Source organism: Podarcis pityusensis (assembly GCF_964106645.2).
Source record: "Podarcis pityusensis genome assembly, chromosome: 1".
In the NCBI taxonomy this organism is placed as follows: Eukaryota; Metazoa; Chordata; class Lepidosauria; order Squamata; family Lacertidae; genus Podarcis; species Podarcis pityusensis.
In genome coordinates this window covers 107,596,978-107,623,476 of record NC_138028.1, presented here as the reverse complement: position 1 = coordinate 107,623,476, position 26,499 = coordinate 107,596,978, and the positions used below count along the sequence as shown (strand labels likewise).

Sequence of the window (26,499 nt, the reverse complement as noted above, 5' to 3'; positions counted from 1 at the left end):
GAAATGCTATCTCTGCCAACAGCCAGGTCACTTTGCCAGAGTCTGCCCCCAGAGGAAGGAATGGCAAGGGATGGTAGGAGCTGTGGAGGGAAGAGAGGAAGAAATACCGAAGCAAGTAAAAGCCAACGCCTGGCTGCCACCGTCGGGGCACAGCAGTCAGGCCAAAGAGCAGTGAAAGTGCCCACGCCAGAACCTCCTAAAACCCGCCCTAGTGATAGAAGTGGCGCTAGAGCTGCCAAACGGACACCCTCTAAAGATAAAGGCGCTGTTGGACTCAGGCAGCTCCTGCAATTTCATGAGCAAAGAGTTTGCAGCTGAACACCAGATACAGACGATCCCTTTAAGCAACCCCCTGCAGGTGACCACGATCGATGGCAGGGAGCTGTTGGGAGGAGAAGTCAGCTTGCAGACCGTCCCAATGATAATGAAGGTGGCAAGGCACACCGAACTGATAGCGTTTAATGTGGCCACCTTGGGAGGAGCTCCCATTATATTGGGGATGAGCTGGCTAGCGTTACATGATCCGCTGGTGGGCTGGCATCAGAGAGTGGTTTCTTTTGGTTCAGCACATTGCTTAGAACACTGCAAAGAGGGAAAGGGTTTGGCAGGGGCCCAAGCCACCCTAGCAGGGACTGAAGTAACGGAGAACGTGAAGGTACCACGACAATACGCAGATCTCCGCGACGTCTTCAGCGAAAGGGAAGCTGACCAATTACCCCCGCATAGACCCTTTGACTGTCAAATCAATTTACTCCCTGGGGCACAGCTCCCTGTAGGCAAGCTGTACGCCATGTCAGACAGAGAGATGCAGGAGCTAAGAGAGTTCATTGACAAGAACCTGAAGAGAGGGTTCATCAGAGAGTCCAGGGCGGTGGGGGGCAGCCCAGTGTTTTTTGTGGATAAAAAAACACGAACAAGCCGAGGCTTGTGTGTGACTTCAGGGCCTTAAATGCAGTGTCAGAACCAGTGGCTTTCCCTATGCCCAGGATTGACGACATTTTGACAAGGGTCAGGAAGGGAAAGATTTTTACTAAACTGGACCTAAGGGGGGCGTACAACCTGATACGAATAAGGAAGGGGGATGAATGGAAAACCACCATGTTCACCCCTTTGGGGGCATTTGAATATTTAGTTATGCCCTTCGGCCTACAAGGAGGCTCCGCGTGCTTTCAATCGTTTATGAACCACGTCCTGGGGCCTTTGCTTTACAAGAATTGTGTGGCCTTCTTAGACGACGTGTTGGTGTATTCTGAGAATGAGGAGCAGCATGTGAGAGACGTCAGAGAAGTGTTGAGCAGGCTGCAAGCCAACCAGCTGTGGGTGAAACTGGAGAAGTGTCAGTTTCATACCAAGGAGGTGGAATTCCTGGGGTATCGCCTGTCAGACAAGGGATTGGCCATGGATCCCGGCAAGGTCCAGGCGGTGCTGGAATGGAAAAACACCCAAAACAAGGAAGGATGTGCAGAGGTTCCTAGGATTTGGGAACTTCTATCGTAAGTTCATCCGAAACTTTGCCCACCTGACGGCGCCCATTACGGACTGTCTCAGCAGTAAGAAGAAGTTCGTTTGGACTGAGGAGGCGGAGCGAGCATTTGAGGAACTAAAAAGGGCCTTCGCCTCGGAACAACAACTCCTGCATGTGGATTTACAAAAACCGATGAGAGTGGAAACTGACGCATCAGACAGAGCGATTGGGGCGGTGCTTCTGCAGCCAGGGAAGGAGGAGTCAGAGTGGAGACCGTGTGCCTTTTTTTCGCGAAAGCTGAACAAATCCGAGAGGAACTACACGGTGTATGACCGAGAACTACTAGCCATTCATGAGGCGTTCCGGAGATGGAGGCACCTGCTAATTGGCGCACAACATAAGGTGCAAGTGTGCACTGACCACAAGAACCTAGAGTATTGGAGGACGGCACGAGTGCTCAACCAACGGCAAGTGAGATGGGCCCAGGAGTTCTCCAAATTTAACTTTGAGATTTGTTACGTGCCAGGCCCAGAGAACATTAGGGCGGACGCTCTCTCACGCAAACCTGAATATTTGGAGGAGGAGGGAGCACCCGAAGAGAGACATGTCATTCCAGAGGACCGCTGGGTGTGTGGGGCGGCATTGGTGGGACAAAGAGAACTGGTAGAGGAAACAGAGAATGATGAATACGCCCAGAATAAGCTCAGAGGTCTTAGGGGTGAGGGAGAGGAACCAGGGGGTTTCGAGGAAAGAAATGGAGCTTTGTATTACAAAGGGGCACTGTATATCCCTGAAGGAGACTTAAGGGGGAGGGTACTCAAGCAGTTGCACGACAGCCCCACGGCGGGGCATTTTGGACAACACAAAACCATGTGGTTGGTCACCAGGGAATTTTGGTGGCCTAAGGTGAGGGAAGATGTACGGGAGTATGTAAGAGGGTGTGAGCAATGCCAGCGAGCCAAAGGGGAGAGGCGGGCACCGGCGGGGCTATTAGAACCCTTACCAACCCCAGAACGACCTTGGGAGGCAGTGTCGATAGATTTTATGACTGATCTGCCGAAGTCCAAGGGGAAAACAGCCATCATGGTGGTGGTAGACCTACTAACAAAGATGTGCCACTTTGTAGCCTGCTCGCATGCAGTCACGGCGGAAGAGACAGCGAAGTTATTTGTAGAACACATTTTTAGGTTGCACGGGGTGCCATTGAGGGTGGTCTCAGACCGAGGAAAACAATTTACTTCCAGGTTCTGGAGGAAGCTCATGAGCTTACTGCAGGTGGAGGTCAACTTTTCGACTGCCCGGCACCCTGAAACCAACGGGCAGGCGGAAAGAGCAAACGGGGTCCTCCAGCAATACCTGAGGTGTTATGTCAATGACAGAGAGAATGACTGGGTAGAAAAGTTGGCGCTGGCGGAATTTGCCTACAACAATGCCGAGAATGTGTCCACAGGGATGAGCCCCTTCTTGGCTAATTATGGGTGTCATCCCAGGGCTTTCCCAGGGGGAGAAGGGGAGAGATGGGGTGTCCCGGCAGCCGAGCATTTTGTAGAAGAAATGGAAGCAATCCATCGTCAGCTCCAACTCAACTTAGAAAGGGCGAAGGAAGAATACAAGAGGCAGGCAGACAAGAACCGAAGGGAAGGTGAAACCATAAGGGTGGGAGATAGGGTGTGGCTGTCAACCCAAGGGTTGCCGTTCAAAGGAGGTTGTAAGAAATTAAGACCCAGGAGATTGGGTCCCTTTGAGGTCATTCAACAGGTCAACCCAGTGGCTTTCAGGCTCCGGTTACCCAACCACATGAAACTGCACCCAGTATTTCACAGGTCGTTACTGTCACCGTATGAGGGGGGACGAGAAGGGATGGCCACTCGGGGACCGGTCATAGAAGAAAGGGAATGCAGCAGCCATGTGGCAGAAATCCTCGACGCCAGATGGAAGGGGGATCAGGTGGAGTATTTGGTAGCGTGGGAAGGAGAACCGGAGTCAGAAAACACTTGGGTAATGGCAGAAGATATCAATGACGAGGTATTGATAGAAACGTTCCATCAAAGGTTCCCAAGGAAACCTCAGCCTGTGGAGAGGTTCCGGAGGGAATACTTTGGGACCACCGATGAGGAGGAGGAGTTGGAAGGATTCTCGGAATCGGAAGGGGAAGGGGAGATGGACTCTGAGGAGGAGGAGTACTTCGAGACCAGGAACCGCAACAGGTGGAGAGAAGTGTTCGGGACATCGGAAGATGAAGGAAGTTCATTCCGGGGTTTTGCCTCCTCACCGCCCGTAGAGGAGGGGGCGAGAGGGGATGAAGGGGGCCCTGGAGGGGAGGTGGATGTCAGGGAACTGCCATCGGAAGGAAGGGAAGTGAAAGGGCTCACACAGGTTGGGAGAGACTCAGCAGCTGAAGAGGGAACCAGTAGGGGGAGAGGAGCTGGGCTGAGGGAAAGGGAGCTGGAGGGATGGCTCAGAGACACTTCCAGCGAAAACAGTGGGGAGGTTTCAGGACCTCCTGTAGGGACACCCACTCCTCGCCGGAAACTGTCACGCAGAGAGTCCAGAAGACGTGTTTCCGTTAAGGAGCTTTTATGTTGGAAGCGATTCCGAAAGCAACCACTGTCGGAATCTGCCAGCGACTGACGGAGCCATGTTTAAGGGGCTCCGTTACAGACAGAGGTTTGCAAACTTGACCAAACTCTGAGGGACTAGGATTTTACACACAAGCAGCTCATCGTCCCATCACACAGTGCTTCTAAATATTCTGAATTCTTGTAAGGGGGTCAATATACAGGTAGAATGTGTGTGATTTGGATTATGGTTAAGAGCTGTTAAATATTAAGATGTTACCTTTGATGCAAGACGTCTAACAGATTCTGCCATTTGGTTCGGATGTTCCTGAGCTGGGGGGCAGCTGAATGTTTTGCTTGTACTGGTACCCGCCGAGGCAACAGAAGCGGGTATCTGGCTGAGAGGAATCTCTTGACAGGGGTCGCTGCCTGTGAGGAGAGAGACCAGCAGACACCAGAGTTATAACCAGCAGTGATCCATTTTGTGGTATAAATTATGTATCTGCAATGTTGGTGATGTTTAGTCTTCCAGGGAAAGTTAAAACACTGTTTGAAATCCCACAGCCTGCCTGCATGTGTTACCAGTTATGACTTCATCCATGTAGCTGCACATGCTCATCACTTTGAAGATCTGCTCGGCTAATTTAGAGATGCCGTAACAGCAAATGCCCAAATAAAAAACAGAAGAAAAACATTTAAAATTCCCTTGTAGTAAGAAACCCGCCCTTCCAAATGTACCCCAAGGCTATATTTCGTTTCATGGGCCTATGGTAACAAAACACTAGCATGGAATGACAGATATATTTGTTCTGAGTAGGTCAGCATCTCCATAGGGTTTGGTTGGGGTGAAAGCACCATAGACTCCCAATTTCCGTACAGTAAGGCTATTAATTTTGAGAATGGGCACACACACATCACCTGTGCGATAAAATGGAACTCAGACATAGAAGAGGACTTGGGGGGGGGGAGCCATTGGGCAACAAAGCAACAGAGTGTGAGTATGTGAGCGAAAAACAGAAGCTGTGTAAATTAAAGACATACTTACTGCCAGCATTGAAGTCAATATAAACATGGAGAATTCAGCAGGGGTAGCCAACATTGTCCCTCCAGGTCCACGTTCACCACCATGACCAATGGTCAGGGGGTATGGGAATTGTACTCCAGCAGCATATGGAGGGCACCATATTGGCTACCCCTGTATTAAGCCACAGCAGCAAATAAAAAAAACCCCAAAACTTTAAATGCAGCTGATTTTTAATCACACACCGAGTATCTGTTGAAACATGAAGTTCTCTGCAATTATTTAGTAGAGTTTACTTACAGACTGCTTTGTCCCAAAGTGGTGAACATATTGGAACCATATGCACAACAGAGTAAAATAAAATGCAAATCAGCAAACAGAACAATGTAAGACAGCAAAATTAACAACAGTGGGGGCAGAGAATAGCCTTTCCAAGATAGAGGGTTAAATGGTGCTCTTCTCAACCCTACATCTAACACACTTCGAAAGATGCCTTAGCGCCAAAACTAAAGGAGTCCGATGGATCTTCTGAAGGGTATTCATTCCATAACATTGGCAGCGCTACCACCAAGGAGGCCCTGTCCTTTACACCTCCAATAGGCCCCTTGTAGGAACTGTGCTACCAAGCAGCTCATTTCCACAGTCTACCAAGAGAGCAACTTGGGAATGGGGAAGAGGTGCTACCAATGTTAAGAATAGCTAATGCAATTTATTTGTCCCACAAAGATGGCAGTTCATGTAGCACATATGCATGCAAATACAGTGGTGTTTACACTTTTCTGAATTAGCAAAAATAATCTACAAAAATTGTTTTCAAACCTACTTTTGGGAGAAGAATTAGAGCTGGTGGAAGCAATCTGCCTCATGCGACTTCCATGACAGCTAAGTGCCACAAGCTTTGAAATAATAGCAGTCTTCCCAAATCCCACATTTCCAACAACAACAGCTCCCCTGGTTTCTGCCTGCTCTTTATTATTCTTCAACTTTTCCTCTATTGCCTGAAACAGCCAGTCTCTTCCGACAAACACAGAGTCCGTTGTTATGCTTGGCACTTCAAACAATAGTGGCTTAAGCAGAATGTCTTGAGGCTTATAGGGGACAAAACGTGCTGAGAGAAAGGAAAAAACTTGTTAGAAGACAATATTTTAAGCAACGAAAGATCAATTTAAGGCAAAAGCACTCAAACTTTAGAAAATGCAACTAATCTGTTTTCGAACAATTTGTTGTAAACAAAGCCTCAAATCAATTTACTGTAAACAAAGCCTTGAATCATAAGTACACCAGAGCAGAAGTGCACAGCTGATTTCATAAAGTCAGCTTCTAAACTTTAAATGGCTTCCATTCAAGATTCATACACAGCAAGAGTGTGGGCTACTAAAAAGAAAAAATCTGCATAAGTACATATTTTTAGAGCCTCAAAATCTGAGATAATAAAGGTAAGCCTGTGGAGGCATCCTATAAGACACAGCCAGCTTCCAAAGTAAAGTCCTGGGGAAATGTTGCTTCTAAAAAACCAAAAGGCAAGCAAGAAAGTTAAGGCAATTGCAATGCACTCTACCTTACACCATGTCCCACTTGAGCAGAACGTTAAATGCTCTTGAGTGGAATTATTTATTCTCTGCTTCCAAATCTGTAGGACTTGCTGGTTAATGTGAAGGGGAAGAGCTGTCTCCTTCCCCACCCTAAATGTCCTGGGGCTGCCACTGTCCCCAAAGCCATCACACCGTACTCTGGAGACGCTTTGATCAAGGCTGATCAGACATAATGGTTTTGTGAGCCCTGGGAGAGAAGCTGTATCTCACCAGTAGGGCATCTGTTCTGCATGCAGAAGGCCCCAGATTCAATCCACATCTCCAAGTAGTGGATTGAGTATGTCCCTTATCTGCAACCTTGGGAAGCCACTGGCAATCTGTGTTGAAAACAATGAGCTAGATGAACCAATGGGCTCCACATCTCTGGAGAGCTGCTGCTGATCAAGTATATTTGCTAATTAAGAAACTCTTCAAAGTGTTCTATAAAGGCAGACAAGCCTCTAATTTCCACTAAGCAAGCACAAAAACAAAACACTTGCATCTTCCACTAGGGAATAATGCCATCTCCAGAGCAGGTCAACACAACATTAGTTATTTATTTCATAGAATCATAGAGTTGGAAGGGAACCACAAGGCTTATCTAGACCAATGCAGGAATCTTTTGCTCAATGTGGGGTTCGAGCCCATGAGTCTCGTGCTTTACCAATACCTTTTATTTCTTGCTGAACTCTCCCTCCAGCAGTATTGTGCCACGGTAAGCGAATTGAGGTCCTCAATGGTGTATTCCTCTGACCATCCAAATAGCTCAGGTCTTCTAGCTTGGTGGAGCTTGTTGCTGTAACAACAAAGAACCTTGTCAGATGGATGGGCTGCAGGAGGTTCAATATTATGTCTCAAAACATAAGTAGCCAGTCACAGCTGAGTAACATGGAACAATGCAGAGGTGCACAGCAGAAGGTGTACCTCTACAAAGCAAACTGTGGTGAACTTAAAATGCTCTGCTGAACTCATTGGAGACAGAATGTGGTACAAACATAGTAGAGCTTTTCCTTTGCAATGCCACACTAACTCTTACTGCAGCCCCATCACTTTAAAAAACACAGCATTGAGCTGCCATAAGCTTCAAGTTAGTTAAAAATTAATTTACTTTACCCTTTCCTTTGGATGTGTTAATCACTACACCCTATGGCCATTAAATGCTAATGATTGGTTATGCTTCATGTGAATATTTCCCCCATTGTTAAACATTGAAAATATCAACTTTTCAGGACACTTTCCAGTGTTTCTTAGAAATTCTTATATGAACGAAAACATTATGCAATGGAAAATAACTCAGTGCATAGAAACAACCCTAAAGTGTGTGTGATTTTGTATTTCAAAAGAAAGACAATTTTTTGAAATATCCTCCCTTCACCATAAACTGCCTGTCTCAAGGCTCCAGTCCTCCAATTAATTGTGCTCCTTTGTGATGTATATATATATTATATATGGGCAACATTCAGAAGGATTTAAAACTGCTGATTTACTGTTGGGTAGTAGATAAGAGAGGACAAGGGTCACGATGAATTTTTATGACCAGTTTGGCAGCCAATTTATTTATTAAAGCTTCAATATTTCCATGTCAAAACACAGCAAGGTAGCTAGCATGAATCTTCTGCCCGAATGATTTCATTCAGAGTTATTGGCAACCCAAATGTTGCAAGCAGACACTGTCCAAATCTTGGAAGGAGACAAGCAGGCACTTTGTGCAGTATTTCACAGCATCCAGAACATCAACAATCACCCATTAATGGCAGGATTCTCAGCCTCCCTTTTTGCAAAGATATATACATGACTAGCCATAAAAACATTTAAGAGGCTGTGAAATGTACTGAAAAATAAATCGGTCATCTCCAGAATGCATTAACAAGCGACACAGAAAGAGAGCTGAAGTTAGAAACAGTAGTCCTAATACAAAACTGATGTGTAGAAGAGAACCGTACTATAGCCAGGAGTTTTGCTGATGTTTTTAGAGGCATGATCTGCATTTTAAACTAAAAAGTGGCTTGTCTCTTCAGCCCTGTGAGCTTGTGCAATGGAAAATTAGAAGAAACCTATTGATATATTTATCATAACCAACCAGGAAAATCTCCCCAACATAACCCACCGAAATGCATGGAAATAGGGGCTGAAACTCGTGTGTGTGTGTGTGTGTGTGTGTGTGTGTGTAAAAATACCATACTTTTACAATACCGGGAAAGGGCTGCAGAACTGTCTACATTAGCTTGTTTTGAAAACATGTGTACTGAAATGGGGGGTTTCTCCCATTTAGGCCTTTTCCATGCACCCTACCACTCCACATACCTGGCAGATTTCCACTAAAACTGACACCCAAATGGATTTTGTTTACTTTGTTAGTACGTAAGTATGGCTTCACTCCCTTGATGAAATTTAAAAGGGAAGTTCATCATCTTCTAGAAGAAAACAACATGCTACTGCATCTAAATTTTATTTCTTAAAAATGTGTCTGATATAAAACCAGAAGCAAAAGTTCATGAACTGAAGAGACCTTCCACAATTGTATGGACACAGGGCTCTCTGCATTCTAGTATGACTACCTTAACACAAAGTCTGGGTTCTTATGGAAAGGGCAAATTCCAGCATCCAGCCATTAAGCAAATATTTAAGTGAACCGAGTCATCTTCTAAATCTAGAGAAGATCCCCCCCCCCCCCAAAAAAAACCCACACACATTATTCTTTTTATTAGGATATTTGCCCTTTTGAGTCAAATCAGTCATTTTGATCAATGTTCTGAAGATTTATATACTGCTTGATTGTAACAAAAACCAGACAAACCTCAAAGCAGTTTACAAACAGAATAAAATGAATGTTAAAAAAAATTAAAATAACAATTAAAATTAGTGATAAGCTGATCACTGATTAAAATACACGTTAAAAGTTTACGTATCTGGATAGGCTTACTTAAACAAAAATGTTTTGAACAGGCACCAAAAACAGTACAGAAAGCGCCTGTCTGATGTCAACAGGAAGGGAGTTCCAAAGTGTAGCTGCTGCCACACTAAAAGATTGATTTCTTACAAATGTGGAATGAGTATTATGTTGCATCTGTAACAGTCCCAGTTCCGCAGCTTGAAGTGCTTCAGTGAGCACATATTGGGTAAGGCAATCTCACAGGTAAACTGATCCCAAGTGGTTAGGGCTTTATATACTAATATTTCATATAAGTGTACACATATAGTACACCTGTAGGCAATTGCACATGAACATAGCAATTCCCTTGATCACTGAGGTGCCACTGAAGGAGAATGCCATGATCACAGGACTAAGTTTCACCCGTCTCAATATCCACCCAGATCTCACTGGCATTGGAAAAAGGGGGTTGTTCATTGTATATTACACTTTTAAATAACAAGCAGTTGAGCCTCCACAAGGAATTCCTCCTATCCAAAAATAGAAATGGAGAGAAAACTCCCTAAATACACTGAAGAAGAAAAACAGATGTCAGTCAGAAGAAGAAAGCTAAGTAGACAGGTAGTTGTCTTTTCTCTCAAGGTATTTGCAGACAGGGACAAATCTCTCTACTCAATAGGATAGCCAGCAGAACTTGGTCTCTGACTAAAGAGTTCTAGAAAGTTATACAGATGCTTTGTGCAGAGACCCAAGTGCAGGACTGCACAGGGACTATGAAGAATAACTGTAAAAATCAGCACCTTCCATACAGCACATAATTCGTTTGAGTTATTATTAATAATGGTCTTACTACCAAAGATCCACAAAGAGCTTTTCCAGATTTTTTCCTGCCACATAAGAATGAGTGTCTATGGAAAATGGCTGTGCAAATATCATGGGGCTCCAAATGGACTGTGTTCATCAAAGCAGTAGCAACACAACTTCCCCATCCCAATCCCTATGGGTTATGTTCAATGCTATGGTGAAAGTTCCATCAGCACAAGGATTTCTCCATGCACAATGGAATGTTCTCCCCGTCTCCCCCCCCCCCATGCACCCAAGCCCCTGGAACAGATTTGGAGATGGTGTCAGATGTGTGTGGGAGACAAGGAGTGAAATCCCATTGTACTGGCTCAAGTATTTAGTTGGACACTGCCCCACGTCTGCATCATTGTATATGCATTTAAAAGCTTAATATAGAGGCTGAGTGCTTCCTGCTATAATCCTTCGAGTCGATGGACTTATATAGCTCTTTACATAAAAAAGCAATGAGCACAAAGAACACTACACTGTCTCTGCACAGCAACATCCCTATCGCTTCGCAGACCTTTGTGCTTCAACTGCTTCTAAAAATTACTTCTGTTAAATTTCATTGCACTCCCCTTAACCAGTGCTGGCTCTCTAGCTTGCATTTCCATTACGTGGCGATCAGACACAATTTGATGGGAACTGGTCCATGCAAGAACAGCGCTAAAGGAAAAGTATGTATTTAAAAAAAGGGCTGGAGCACACACAACACTTGCTCCCTTGGGTTGCTCCTTACCTGCAACGGAATTGGGCCGAGGCATTACTAATGAGCCAGAGCTTTGAGTGTAAGTCACAGGGCCATCTCCAGAAGATGCTTCCACTTTTGGCAGACTTTCTGAAGACCCCACCGTCTCCTCTTCTGCAACTGGCGAGCAATTATCTGTTCTCCGCTCATGAATAATTCCTTGATGTGCACCAGCTCTGAGGCTTCCGTCTTTGCTCCACTCCAAACTGGATCCACTACGGTCGTCGTTTTCAGATGAACTTGTTACTGTCGCTTAAAAACAAATAAAAAGGAAAACAATGAATTCTAATGGGGAGAATGCTAGAATAATAAACTGGTTTGCAGGGTTCTTAGACTGAAACTTAGTTCAATAAGGTGATGAGCTCCTCCTACAAGGCACACTAAATTAGTGTTTCCTAGGCTGGTTTTAGCGAGAAGACAAAAACATTCATTGGGCATCGTAGTACAGCTACTACTGTTCATGTACTTAGTTGCAACTAGGTATGTCTCTCAGAGCACGACCTCCTTGCTTTAAGAATATTGACAACTTAAATAACGTAAAACGTCAGAAGGATTTTGATGAAAGCCTTGTAGTGTGCTTCTGTATGGCCAAATGATTAATGTTGATTAAAGGCAGGGGGCAAACTTGGGACTTTTGATGCATCATGAACTAAGAGTCCCTTCTGATTTACTCATTGAGGGGAGTGGGAGGGCCAGGAAAGATTTCCACTCCAGTTTCTAATAGCGAAAAGACAGCATGTCACCAGTCTGCCTCCCCCTTCCTCATTTTGGCCACTGGCCCAGACTTCTCTCTTACTTAGCTCACCGCAAATGATGAAAATCTGCCCTCACCCCCATTATGTCAACGGAGGCAGAGACAATTTCAACTAAGGCAATAAAAACTTTTTTAAAAAAAGAAAGAAAGAAAAGAATAAAAGCCTGACCCAGCAGAAAGTGCGGGTGAAGGAGAGGGAGGGGAAGGGCAGCTATCCACTCAAAAAACCTACTGGCCCAGAATAACGTAGCAGGGATGGAAATTACAATGGAAGCCTACTTAAGTAGCATGGAATAACAAGCTATTTTCACGGTTTGGCAAAGTCTGCCAAAAACAGTTACACAAAAGATAATACTCGCCAAACTGTATACTGAATGAGCATTTAATACTCTTCATATATTTGCATGCACACATTGAGTATACACAAACAAACACACACACACACACACACACACGTACGTTAAGGGATGCTTTAGGAAATGCAGTACGTACGCCCTCCACACTTAAATCCTTCCAAATGAATGTAGAATGATTAGATCTAGAAATAACTTGGGGGACTAAGGATACTTAGTAAGATACAAGTTCATTTTAATATCCATTCCATTCCCACCCCCCTTTAGATGAAGACAAATTTGCAAAGCATGTGTACAAGCTAGCTTTCAAATTAAATGCTGTCTTTCAGGATTTGCAGGGGAATGCGTGGGAGGGAGTGTTTTATTTTAAGATGAGCATGTTGCACAACAGAAAATTCTATACATTTTCACAACAGCCTTGAGAACAGAAGGCGCACAATTTCCAGATCCGTTACCATCCTAGCTAATGGGTTTCCCAGCGGTTTTCTTCCATGTGTCCTCAAGTCTTCATTTTACCCAGCTCTTTGGGGCTTGATTTCTCCTGTTCTAGTTTTCATTCCCAGTTATGAATTAATCATTCAAACCTCCACATAACACCATCAATAACTGCAGTTATTATGAAACTTATCAGCCTTTCTTGGTCCAGAACTGAAAGCATTTCATGAATATTTCCAATGTTTGCCATCACTAGCATACCTCCTTCACCCTAACTGCTGTGGATCCATTTCCCGGCCCAATTTAAAATGTGGATCTTAAACTTCAAAGCTCTTAATGGCTTGGAACCAGGATATTTGAAATATTGCCCTTTCCTGCATATACCTCACCTGATCTTCAATATCTTTTTCAGAGGCCCTGTTCCAAATGCCCCACCAAGTGAAGTGCATTGGGTGGCTATTAGTATTAGTTTTAGTTTAGTAACAGCACCTCAGCCTACTTGGAGAAAGTTGTTTGGAACCATCTCTGTGGTCCTTCCAGTAACAAGTGAAGGCCTTTCCCCCCCACTTGGGCCTTTCGGGGTTTGATTTGCGATTTTCTCTATATCTGTGTTGCCAACTGGAGTACAGCATAGATCCACTACTGTTGATTGAAGCTCAAATGGCCTCGGTGGCTCTTTCTCTCACTCACACCCCCCACACCAAGTTTGCCTTCTCTCCCCACACTGGAACACTGTGTCATGAACCTGTTTGCAATTATACAAAAAACTGACAACTTTCCAGGCAGGGATCTTTGTTTACAAGGGGTGGAACACTCCCCACAAATGGTAGCACAATAAAAACACTTCTTCGTCCTTAACAAAGTTCTCTATATGCTTCACATGCATTATTTCAGTAAATCTTTAGAACAACCCTGTATGGTCGATCAGTACTGTACTCAAGGATGAGAGATAAATGTACTGCCTAAAGCAACCCAACGAATTCATGACTGTAGTGAAATGTGGAGCGGAGGCTTTATGATCAATTGCTCCTGCTCTTAATCACTGCATCCCATTAGCACTGCTATTCTCTTCCCCAGCAGAACTTCCCCAGCAAATATACACTGTAGTGCAGTGAAGAAACTCAGGGTTCCAGCCCTCTCCCAGCCCATGACTAAATGCCCACAGGAAAGACACAAAAGAACTACTGAGAATGACAAAATTATTTCAAGCGAAAGAGCACTTAAAAAATTTCTGGAGCATGGAGACTTTGGAATTGAAGCCAAGTACTAACAGAAATTAACACAAGAGAGTTTCGGAGCAAACTCCCTGTACGCCTAGTGGCTATATCGGCTGATGCAGAGAAGCAAGATGCAACAGAGACAGGAGTAAGTTAGTGCATTGTTAGGAGTTAAACTGCTTACCTATAATTCCACTATCCTTGCTTTCCAATGTGGAGCTTGGGCTGCTAATGGTCCCACAGGGACTACTTTTGTTGGCCGCTGTTTTGCCAGCACAGCTATTCAGAGTTGAGCAGGGGCTGTCGGTGCTTGGCGACGTGGTGCTGCTCGTCAGGGTAGAGCAGGGACTGACTCCTTGGCTAGCTATGGTGCACTAGAAAACGAAGGAAAGGAAGGATGAATACACAGAGCACAGCGCTATCGGTCCATGGAGGAATCAATACTAAGCAGGAAATCAAACAAGCCTAAAGTTAACACAACTTTCCAAGGCTGCATCATAAGAGGATTCATTAAGCCCCTTTCAAGAAAGAAGCAGCAGCAATAGGACAGCAGCAGATTATGGGCCCTTAGTATTTTAACTTGGACCTGTAAAGTTCCCAGTCTTATGCATGGAACACTGTTTGTTGAGAGGCTGCAACACAAAACCCAGGACTTGTTTGGGATAATGATCAAATATGCTTCTCTGCAGATTCGAAAAGGAAAGGCGTGGACAAAATTTGGTTTAAAATCTTTCGTCACAGGTGGCTAGAATTCTCCTAGAATATGTGCCCTCCTGTACTACAACGGAATGCGCTGTCTCCTCTCGGCATCTCGCGAGAGTCATACAAATTATTTCCCACGTTTTTATGCCTCATAAACCAAGCAGTAAGGAATGTGCAAGCCAGAAGTGCCTATGGGACAAAAGGCATTCAGTTAAAAATACACATGCGCAAAAACAGATGGGTACAAGCGAGTGAGCCATGGCTGCTACATTAGACAACAGAACGAGAGAAAATGTTGTAACAAAACTCAAATCTGATTCCCAAGGCCAAAAGTAGAAAAATGATCTGCTGTGAATTTTCACAAGAGGGAGATTTTCAGCTCTTCCCTGTATATTGATCAAGCGAAAAGCCACATCTTCAGTTCACTGTGGTGATCTTTATTGCCTAAGACAGGAGTGGGAAACATGTGGCGCTCCATATGTTATTGAACTACAACACCCATCAGCTTTGATTACTGGCCCTGCTGGGAGTTGTAGTTCAACAACATCTGGAAGGACAAGGTTCCCCTACCTTAGGAGAAAATCCCAAAGTTGTTTTTAAATAATCCTTCCAGGTGGCAACTGCCTGAAGCAGCAGGTGAAAAATAACCATTCCATGATTTGCTCACAATCCCATCCAATGTAAAGAATTTCCTTGGAACAGTGAAGATTAAGCCAAAGCTCTTTTTCTTTCAGTGCTTCCTACAAATGTGCACTGTGTACAGACTTATGTAAGTGATTTTTGTTGTCTATTAGCATGTTTGCTATTAAATATACTGAAAGCACAGTATTTGCTGGCATCTCTAGTTTTAACAGATTACTGTTTACAAGTTGTTTCCATTAGCATACCATAGCTTCACGCTTTTCTTCCACAGAAATATGGGCAGACGTTGGAATCCCTTCTCCCAGTAAAAATCCCAGTCTTGTCATCAGTTCCTGAGCCGCTGGTGAACAGCTTGATTCCTTCTCTGACTTCGTTTCTATGCAATAAAAGAAAATACTGTATGAAGGAGTACAGTGACTTGCTTTGCAAGAGTAACAACAAGTTATAGGAAAAGAGATTCCAACTAAACATCAGGAAGAAGCTTCTGACAGTAAGAGCTGTTTGGCAGTGGAACGGTCTCCCTTGGGAGGTTGTGGACTCTCCTTCCTCGGAGGTTTTTAAGCAGAGGTTGGATGGCCATCTGTCATGGAGGCTTTAGCTGAGATTCCTGCACTGCAGGGGGTTGGACTAGATGACCCTCAGGGTCCCTTCCAACTCTATGATTCTAGAAGAACAAGGCTCATTCAAGTCTGAATTCATTCTTGGGCCAATAGATTTCAACAGAGAGAAACAACGAAATGGATTATCAGGGGATCTAATACTGAAGTTTTAAAACCTATGACACAATCCTGCCACCGTGGGGCTCCTTTATTTCCCACTGATTGCAAGGGAGACGGGTCAGCACACATTTCACTTTCTCATTGAAATCAAAGAGTCAAATGAGATGTGGCATGTGAAATGAGATCTGGTTCTCCGGTTATTTTCTTTTAAATTAAAAACTTAGAGCAGGGCTGCTTCGAAGATATGGGAAATGGTGATTGAGAAACTTATGTTCACTTGAAAATCTTGAACTAAAGCATGCAGGTAACACATACTATTTGAACAGGTTCTCAATTGGTGGTCTGTGGACCCCAGGGGGTATGCGGAACCCACCAAGGGAGCCTGTGGTACACACTCTGCCAACAGTCTAGGATACTCTGCAAACATCACACAATAGCACAGCGCCCCCAAACACACAAGATTGCGGCACCCAAAAATATGTGGTTTTGGGCACCATACTCTTGCGTGGGTCAGGTGACTCTTCCGGAAGACACTCATCCTGGTTTTGAGCTGGGACATGTTGGAGGGTATAGTGGCACCATTCACATAATAAAACCTACTACAGAGATATCAACGTTTTCAAAAGTAGGGGGTCCATGGCTTGGATTTGAAAATCAGGGGGTCTGGCTAATTGGGAACGAGTGGAATAGGGGATGAATATGACAAGTGCCTAAATAATACCTGCAAAACAACAAAAACATTCCACATGCAAATAGCAGGATTATTTAGATAGAATAAATAGCATGGGAAGAACAGGTAAAAAATACCTCCTCCTCCAGTCCCATTTTCTACAGGGCTATTATTAATGTTTAAAAATGAAACACCTGGGATCCATTCACAAATCTTCCATATTGCATCTAGTTTGTCCCTCAATATGCTTTTCTCTGGATGATTTATGTCCCAGGTATTTTCAGAAAGCTATGAAATAGAACAATCTCAGGGAAATGTCAGGGAAATGTATCAGTTCCTATACAAATGTGGCACCGTATTAATTTTACTGTTGCTTATGACTACCTGTGCAACCATCCCAATTATCTCCCAACTTTTCTGCTTTTATGTTGCGTCATATACTACTTTTGTTGTTACTCTTATAGTTATTGAAAATTCAGTAAGTATTTTAAATTGTAAGCTGACCTGAGAACTTTTTGCTATAGGGTAGCCAATATAAATAAATAATATTGTTCTTTCAGTAGTGCCTTTCCCCTTTCACTTATTTGTGGGTGGGGGCACCTCAAGAAAAAAAAAGTAGGAACATCAGTTTTTAAGAACCTGTAGCAAAGAACAGAGGTGCCCTTTAACAGGACAAGTTGAACTGCAAATACATTTGAACAACTGGCTCAGAAGGAATTACCGAAACACAATTCCACTAGCTTGTAGCAGACAAGACATCTGCTTAATCTTGAGCTGAACTAACAAACAGCCGGGGTCTTTGATAGAAAAGATTTAAGTGTTTTCCCCCAATATCCTTCAAATGATGAAAACAACTCTGTATTACTCTTCCAATGAGGTCTTCCGTTCAGAGATTTGTTTTCACGGCATCTAATCCTTAAAAGAAAGTAATCTGCCATTCCTTAATGTGACTGTGATAGGGGATATTTGCAAGGGAACTATCATTCAAGTATCATTTCTCTATATTAAAGTTATTTGGTTCATACAAATAGCGGTAGCTGGCACTACATTACTCTTAGCAAATTTTCATCCACTTGTCTTCAAGAATATCTGAACAGTAGCAGTGTGTGTGTGTGTGTGTGTGTGTGTGTGTGTATGAGAGAATCTGAGTATGATACTTGAAATTTAATTTCCATATGCACTTTTAATAAGAGCTCTGCTATCTTCACAGATTTATAGCTGATGGATATTCCGCAGTAATGACATTTCTAACAAGAAAAGCTTGGGTTCACCTAAAAAGGCGATCGTGAATCCATTATTAATTACACACAGAGGATGAGGTGAACTGGTAGCTCATTTTTACACTGCTATAACTTTGGCCTGTTGGTAAATAAAGACACAAGATCTAGGGCATTTTATTCAACTTGAGTAATTGAAGACACCACAAAATAGTTTATCAGAATTTCCATATCCAGCCTCGTTTCCTTCCCTCATCCCAGTTCAGGGAGTTGGACTAGATGACTATTGGAGTCCCATCCAACTCTACAATTCTATGATTCTATGAAATAAATATGTGAATGTGCACAACCTGCAGTGGCACAGAGCAGGGCCTTTAGTGTTGTGGCACCCACTTGTGGAATTTCCTCTCAGCTGACATCAGCCATGTGTCGTCATGCTAAAAACTTCTATTTCCCCAAGCATTCCTGGGCTGGTGATTTAGTCACATTTTACTTCAAATCACTCTGTCATTTCCGGCAGTTTTAAATTGCGTTCAAAATAACTCATTGTTTATGATGTTGGTTTTTGTATTTGTTTTACAAACGTTTATGATTAAGTAGTCTATATTGAAAAAATAAAATAGCATCTATATCTATACACACACATAGAATTGGCAACCCTCGATTTGGTAACGTGTTTAGTACCACCAGGAGCGGAAAGATATCTCTCTGGACTTCTATAAAACTGTCAGTCATAAACTGAACAAACAGGCACTTTCCCTTTCTTTGTGATGGTGAAAACGCTAGTAAAAAGGGGAGGGTGCTGTCTACAGTCTCAGCTGTAAGAGCAGCTGTCAAATCATCCACAAAAAAATCATTTTATAATCAAGATGCTTCGATTCAAAAGAGTTACTGTAAATTGATGTTTCTCAACATTGGGAAGATGGATTCCAGGGTTTCTGCTACAGATGAAACAGTCAAGTGGAGTATTCCTATTCTAACCTTCAAACACACACACACACACACACACACACACACACACACACTACAATACTACAGATGTTTACTTGGAGAAAGCCTTATTGGGCGGGGGGGGGGGGATTCTGAATCAACATGAAAAGCAGGATTGTGCTGTAAAGCATTTTGTGTTTGGGCTAGGTACTGTTATAATACTCCAGATATTTTGTTCAGGAGGAGGCTGTGAGGGGGCAAGTGGAAGCTTATTTGCATTTGCTTGGGAACCACAAGCATGTACAGTGGTACCTCGGGTTGCATACGCTTCAGGTTACATACGCTTCAGGTTACACACTCTGCTAACCCAGAAATAGTGCTTCAGGTTAAGAACTTTGCTTCAGGATAAGAACAGAAATTGTGCTCTGGCGGCGCGTCAGCAGCAGCAGGAGGCCCTATTAGCTAAAGTGGTGCTTCAGGTTAAGAACAGTTTCAGGTTAAGTACGGATCTCTGGAACGAATTAAGTACTTAACCTGAGGTATCACTGTATATGACAGGCAAGGGCAACTGCATGAGCCTTTATAATGTTTAAATGTATGATTTGCCTTCATGGAATAATAAAACTGTAGAGTTGGAATGAGGGTCTTCTACATCCAACCCCCGGCAATGCAGGAATCTGACCAATGTGGGGCTCGAACCCACGACCTTGAGATTTGAGAGTCTCATGCTCTACCAACTGAGCTATCCCTGGCAGGCCCTGCATCCCCCCAGAAAAAAGCACTGCTTAATACTATGATAAGCCTAATTCCAGAGACAAAAAGGACATGGCAGCTGAGCAGCTAAGGAGTTCCTTGTAACCCTGAGCTGCTGTTCATGCATGTTTCTCATTTCTCCCCATAAGTACTAACAGCAAACTACTTCACCAGACTACAATCCACACCCAAAACCTAAGCCTCCGTTTGGGAATTATTATGTTAGACTATTGAACAAAATTAATGTACAGAGGATGTTGGAACTGAAGCCTTTTAAGTATTTGAAATTTCAGATATTCAAAATACACATATAGGAATCCTCACTATATAAGAAATTGATACTTCCAATAGGATGTGGGAGGACAGAAACTACAGTTCTGTTTGTTACTTTCCAAGAGCACTAACCTTTGGGAATTCTGCCACCAACTAAGCAGAGAGGTCCAAGAAATTGCTTTTAAAGCCAACAGTAGTAAACAACTAAAGAGCACTTAAAAAAAAAAGAAGTAAACTTCTTGAGTTTAAAAAATGTTCACTACATACAAGTGATTATCTTAAACCGAGCTCAAAACATGAAACAGATGCTGTCACCACATTAAGAGTCAAATTCAGCATTTATACTGGTGATTTCTATATAAACAATTGAAAACAATGTGATTTAATGCCTTCAGATACATTACTGGAGTAGTTAAAGAGTTCACACAATACCCTCTTGCCCAAGTGAGCAGTCCCAACTTTCCCTACTCACACATATGAAGACAAAGGTGATGCATTATGAAAGCCAGTGCAGCGTAATGGTTAAGAGTGTTGGACTATGACTTGGGAGACCAGGGTTCGGATCCCCACTCAGCCATGAAACTCACTGGGTGACCTTGGGCCAGTGACTATCTCTTAGCCAACCTACCTCACAGGGTTGTTGTGAGGATGAAATGGGGAGGAGAACCATGTACACCACCTTGAACACCTTGGAAGATGAAGGTGGTATATAAACATAGTAAGTAAATTATTATTATTATTATTATTATTATTATTATTTAATACCCTGCCCATCTGGCTGGGTTTCCCCAGATACTCTGGGTGGCTTCCAGTACATATTAAAAAACATAATAAAATGGCACATTAAAAACTTCCCAATACAGGACTGCTTTCAGGTGTCTTCTAAAAGTTGCGTAGTTCTTTATCTCCTTGACATCTGATGGGAGGGCATTCCACATGGCGGGCGCCACCACCGAGAGGGCCCTCTCTGCCTGGTTCCCTGTAACTTCACTTCTTGCAGTGAGGGAACCGCCAGAAGGCCCTCGGAGGACCTTAGAGACTGGGATGAACGATGGAGGTGGAGACACTCCTTCAGGTATACCGGGCCATGGCCATTTAAAGGGCAGCAGCAACACTTTGAATTGTGCTTGGAAACACACTGGGAGCCAGTGAAGATCTTTCAGGACCGGTGTTACTATAGTCCCAGCGGCCACTCCCAGTCCCCAGTCTAGCTGCTGCATTCTGGATTAGTTGTAGTTTCAGAGTCACCTTCAAAGGTAGCCCCAAGTAGAGTGCACTGCAGTTATTCATGTGATTACGGATATGGCCACCAAGAGACTCCATTCTGGCAGGGTTTCGCGTTATAGAAGTAGGAATTCTCCCAGCTTTTTTGGCATCTGACTCTCCCATCACTGTATCCAATGCAAGATGACCACAGTGTGTGAGGATGCCAACAGTTTGAAGAGCCAGATGCCCTCCAATACAGCTAAGAAAGAGGTACAGTATGAATGAACCAAGAAACCACTAAACATCAATTTGTTTTTCAGTATAAATATTAATATTTACCTAACCTGGAAGTCAGAATAATCTACTTTCTTGTGGCAGAAACATAGAAACTCTTAATGTGTGATATCAGGGTGATGTACTGGGAGAAATGGCCCCCCTTCCCCCCCATTGCTAGTCATCTATTTGTGATCACTGCCACATCTTTCTAGTTATCTTTTAGTGCAGGGTATCTGTTCCATGTCGTAGTATTAAAAATACAGATAAAAAGTTGAGCAGTTTAAAAGAGAAATCCACACATTTCACTTCTTTCTCCTGCAAGAAAACAATCGTGTCATTTAGAGACCAAAGGAAGCCAAAGCTGCTCCACAGAAGCGACTTTTTAAGCCAATGTTTCTGTTCACTCCCACACAACCACACTCAGTCTGCAGAGACAGTCATTTGAACCTCACACTCTGATCAGCAACCATACAGCAAACACAGAGAACATAGCCTGCCAACAATGAGAAACCAGGGTGACACTTTTCTTGACAGATGCACAAGGCACGACAGTCTTTTTGCCTTTATTGGCCTCTGTGGAAAGGGAAAATAAAATATGGGCTTTGGTAGCAGACAGAAGGGCCTCGAGTACATTCTCTACCTCATTAAGAGGATACTGTAGCCTCTTCCAGCCTCTTCACACAATTGTAATTACAAGGAGGAGGAGGAAGAGGAAGAGGAAGAAGGAAGTGGGATAGTGGCTGCAGATCCTGCCCCCACCAGGCAGGGCTGGACTTACCATAAGGCAGAGTGAGGCTCCTGCTGTAGGCAATAAATGTCCCACCTAACCTGGCTCCTACTGCCCTCAGGTACAGCGAAGGATGCTGTCAAAGTAGCATTCAATTGCCTGCCTGGCTGACATTTGTACATGGAATCTCTTATGCCTGTCACTCTGCTGATCGTCCACAGTGGGTGGGGAACATCTCTCAAGGGAAGCCTGCAATACGGGCATGGGCTTTCCCCCGATCGGGAGAATCTATGTGCTTGCAGCAAGGTCCCTTTTAGAGAGGTCTCTTCTGCAAATGAAGGTAAGGAACCTGTGGAAGGAATGCCTGGAAAGAACTTGTGTGCACATTACATCACCTTTGAAATTTGATGTATGCCCTGAAGGAGTAAGCTGTGGCCTTTCTGCTTGTCTGCGACATGCCACAGCATCCATACAAATGGTTGCTGCAGTGCCCAAAAATACCACTTATTGATACATCTGCCATCTCATCAGTTTGCTTTAATCCATTCAGTAAGGATCTCCCTTAAAATTAGAAATAGTCTACTCCTTTCCTTCTGAGAATGTTGATTGCTGTGGAATAATCAGTTTTGTAGCCAAACAAGAACTATTTATTCACATGAACTCCATACCTAGAGATGTCATTTATTTTATGATTATATTTAGGACACTAGTGGCAAGTCTCCTTTAGTCAGAAAGGGCTTAAAACGTTAGACAATCAGTTTCTTTACCATCTCTGATGTTATTGTTTTAATCATTATGGCAATATAGTATGTGCAGGCTAATGGCAAAATGGCAGTGAAATTTGCCGCCATATGGGAGTGAGAGGATGGAGACTTAAGCCACCCAAACCAGTGAACAATGATCAGTATTTCAGGATTTATAACCTCTCTAGCTCAGAAAGCCTAGATGCACTTTGCTGAAGAGAGAGTTACTAATCAGTGGGTCATGAGAGGTGATGGATGTATAAAGAACCCCTATGCAGAAACGAAATGCAACCTTTCCACCGCAAAAAGGGGGCTTCCCTATTAAACAACAATACTGTAGCAATATTTGACTGTCAATCCTGCATGACCAGTATGCACATGTCTGAAGAAAATAACTGAGTGAAAATAAAATGTTGGAGAAAGAAACCATCCATACAACATGCATATTTTTAAGTGTTCAGCTCCTTCAATTTGAAACCTACGAGAGATGGAACATACTTGAACTTGTTGCTTTGGAATTTGAGGAGGGGGGAATGAAACTGCAGAAAGACACAGAATTTAAGCTACAGAGGTTGGACTGGCCTGTAGAAGAAATAGCGCCATACACTTTTGTGTATATCCGAATCAAGATATGCACAAAAATGTGGGAAAGGTGCCAGGAAGGAATATTCCTAGAAACTTTCTGCACCTCCAATAAGAAGAGATGGTGAGAACTCAGGTCTTAAATTCAAAGCACAAGAAAAACAAGGGAATATCCAATTTAACTTGATGTTATAGGTTGTTTCTGTTGGTGTCAATTAGGCTGTAAATCTAAAACATCACAGTGAATATGAAATCCTCATTATTATACAAATACTTACACAGCATGTTGATTGTCATTTTGCCCTGACATTCTCTGAAACTGCACTTTGTTATGTGGTAGTCAAATTTAATGAACTAGGAACTTTTCAAGAATACCAATTAACTCCAGGGTCGGGCTGCTACCAGCTTTGCCAACACAGTCATCTATTGTTATTGCTGTCTGATTTAGCAAGCATTTTAACGGCAGTGGCAAGACACAGCACTTCAACATGGCATCAGTATAACGTACTCCGTTGTTAAAACTTGAAAGCAAGTCCAGAAACTGAATTCAAACAGGCCTCTCACATTAAAAGTGACCCGCAACTCTCACACTTAATTTTGCTTGAATACTGTGTATGCATCGTTCAAGAATTTTAGACTGCTAGACATGGCACATAACGAACCTATCACAAGATCTGCAAAGCCAAGATCTGCACAAAGGGCTCAATTCTTACTTGTTTTTGTAGCCGCTTCGCTTTCAAGTCGAAGTCCAGTCATTAAGTCGAAAGGAAAGCACTCCGAACACACATGCTTACCATTCTGGTTGGGATCTGTCGGCTCCAACACTTTCCTCATTGGTACGGCGACTGCATCTCCTGGTATCCGGGGACTTTCTACATACTTGGGCTTCCTGATGGGACCTGAAATGCGGAAAGATCTCAAACTTGCCTTTTTCCCACACAGAACACAAATTACAGAGGACCAGAACAACTCTAAAAGCAGAAATGCACGTTGCAGACGGAGACAATACACACACAACACATGCTATAATAAAGACAGTGAACTCTCGTACTTCCACTCTCGCTGTCTGTTGTCAGGGGGAAAAAGCAGCAACAGCAAGCTTTAGTCAGGCTCACTTTTTGGAATGTAAACTGTGCTGTGGAACAAAAGCAGTTTCCTTGATGCGGTGCTCTTGAATCAGCCTCCAGCCTATGTAAAGAGGGTGACTTTGACATGGTCAAAACTCACACAGCTCTGGAGTTGGCCTCTCTAGGCAGAGCCTCTGTTTTTCTGCTTCAATTCGAAGATAACCCTGTTTACTAGTATAATCTTTGAAGCTGGGAGGCAAGGATTACAAAGCGGACAGCTTGCAACATTAACACTCTAAATACTCCAGTCCAGCAGCTTTATATTACTGAGTACAGTATTTTTACCCAGGCGAATGACGCACAACGTTGATTGTAAGACGGTGGGCAGGGCGGGAGGAAGAAAGGAGAGAAATATCTGTTCAGCTGCTACGGTAGCTCTTCAGTATTTTCGCTAATAATAAAAATAAAAGAGGGAGAGATTTTGCTAACTGGTGGCTAAAATCAAACATACTATGTAATTTATAAGCGCGTCGTCCACTTTTGAGGTTGGAGTAACTGTTCATCAAAGGAGTTCATCAAATGTAAGAGAATGAATTTAGTACTTTCGTTCTACTATTTAAATTATTGATAGCCGTGTGCTTTGCTGTATGCAATTGCAGGAAACATTAAATGCACAACAGAATTTCTAGTCACCAAAACACCCCCCACAATGAGAACAATACTGCCATCTAAAGGTTCTTTAGAGAAACAGAAATTGCTTTTAAGTAAGCCAACAATTCTGCTTTGCTGGGCCGACACCAGGGCCAATACTGTTCTTAATGTATCCCAGTTCTATTCACTCCCAGTAGCAGAGATGACAAGGGAACAAAAACCATCAGAGATAAGATCCAACGCAGCATCAGCAACTACAACCCCTCACACAAAATCCCTGGCATCTCTACCACTACCTACCAATTTTGGCATTTTAACACTGAAAATTCCTCTACAGCACCATGTTTTTTTTTAAAAAAACCACAACCATAGACATAAGCAACAAACTGGGTTGCCATCACTACATCATGGGTCTCTGTCATACTGCCTCACAAACATAAAACCCTCCAAGCGTGCTGCCAAGAAGATCCACCCCACAGGAGAGGACTCAGTTGCTAGCAGACTTGCGTGAAGAACCCATAGGAAGAGGCTCTGGATCTCAGTATGATACTGATGGTTCCATATAGCTAATATAGTTCAATAGAGCTACACAGCACACACACACACAAACACACACACACACACATTTCTATCTGTATGTGTGTGACGGAAATAAGCATTTTCCCATGGAGAGCTACAAAGTCGTCTAAGGAAACAGGGCCTGACTTAGATATTGTGCTGCCCGAGGCAGGGACAAAATGGCAACTGTTCTCCATTCCTAACTGAACTACAAACTGAACCTGTACCTCCACTGCACTTAAGACAGCAGGATAGTTAGGGGACCCAGGACAGGCCATACAGCACCCACAGAGGGGAATAGCCAGATCCCACATTTTCTGCCCTAGGTGGTTGCCAAATGGTTGGGCCAATCTGAAAAGGAAGGATGCACATACCACAATAGTGGCTCACTGAAGGCCACAGAAGGCACTGGTAATTCAGTGGGAAAGGGCAGCACAACTGGGAACAAAATGCAGCCTCCACAAATCCAAGCTTACCCTTTTAGAGGAACTACTGGCAGCAATAATTTTAAATGGGGATGAGGGTGGACCATGGGCAGATCCTCCCCCCCCCCTTATTTTTACGGATTCTTCATTGAACTGCACTTTAAATGTAAAACTCCGTAGCTGATTGGTTGTTATCATTTTATTATAATCAATAATATACATATTTAAAGAAACCAGAACCAAAACAGTAATTTTAGATGGGGAAAGGAAAGGTAGCAGAACTGTAACAGATGATCTCATACCACACAGCAACACCCCTAAGCGCAAAGCCACAGAAGTATACAAAAAGAAAACTACAGAAGTACAGTATACAAAAAGAAAAATAGGATGGGACTCTTCTAGGGTTCCAGCCTCACTCAGGTATTTGTCTGCAACAGTCCTGCCCTAGCATGCTTGCTTCCATTTTGCCCAGACTCCGTTCATTCATTAGATTCCCATAGCTCTTAACTGTGCCAAAACAA

The 26,499-nt window shown here is 43.4% G+C and overlaps 1 protein-coding gene across 3 annotated transcripts in view; it reads right to left on the bottom strand.

Moving 5' to 3' along the window:
• TANC1 (tetratricopeptide repeat, ankyrin repeat and coiled-coil containing 1) overlaps positions 1-26,499 on the bottom strand; it is a 139,862-nt gene that overhangs the window by 30,027 nt on the left and 83,336 nt on the right. For 2 of the 3 annotated variants that reach the window (XM_081005397.1, XM_081005396.1), the window contains exons 4-10: positions 24,072-24,176; positions 15,427-15,557; positions 14,022-14,211; positions 11,070-11,330; positions 7,286-7,411; positions 5,868-6,152; positions 4,304-4,452 (exon numbers count right to left, since the gene is read on the bottom strand). In XM_081005397.1, the coding sequence (XP_080861523.1) occupies positions 4,304-4,452; positions 5,868-6,152; positions 7,286-7,411; positions 11,070-11,330; positions 14,022-14,211; positions 15,427-15,557; positions 24,072-24,176 (1,247 nt within the window). The remainder of the gene's footprint in view (positions 1-4,303; positions 4,453-5,867; positions 6,153-7,285; positions 7,412-11,069; positions 11,331-14,021; positions 14,212-15,426; positions 15,558-24,071; positions 24,177-26,499) is intronic. The other variant, XM_081005398.1, reaches the window with a different exon arrangement.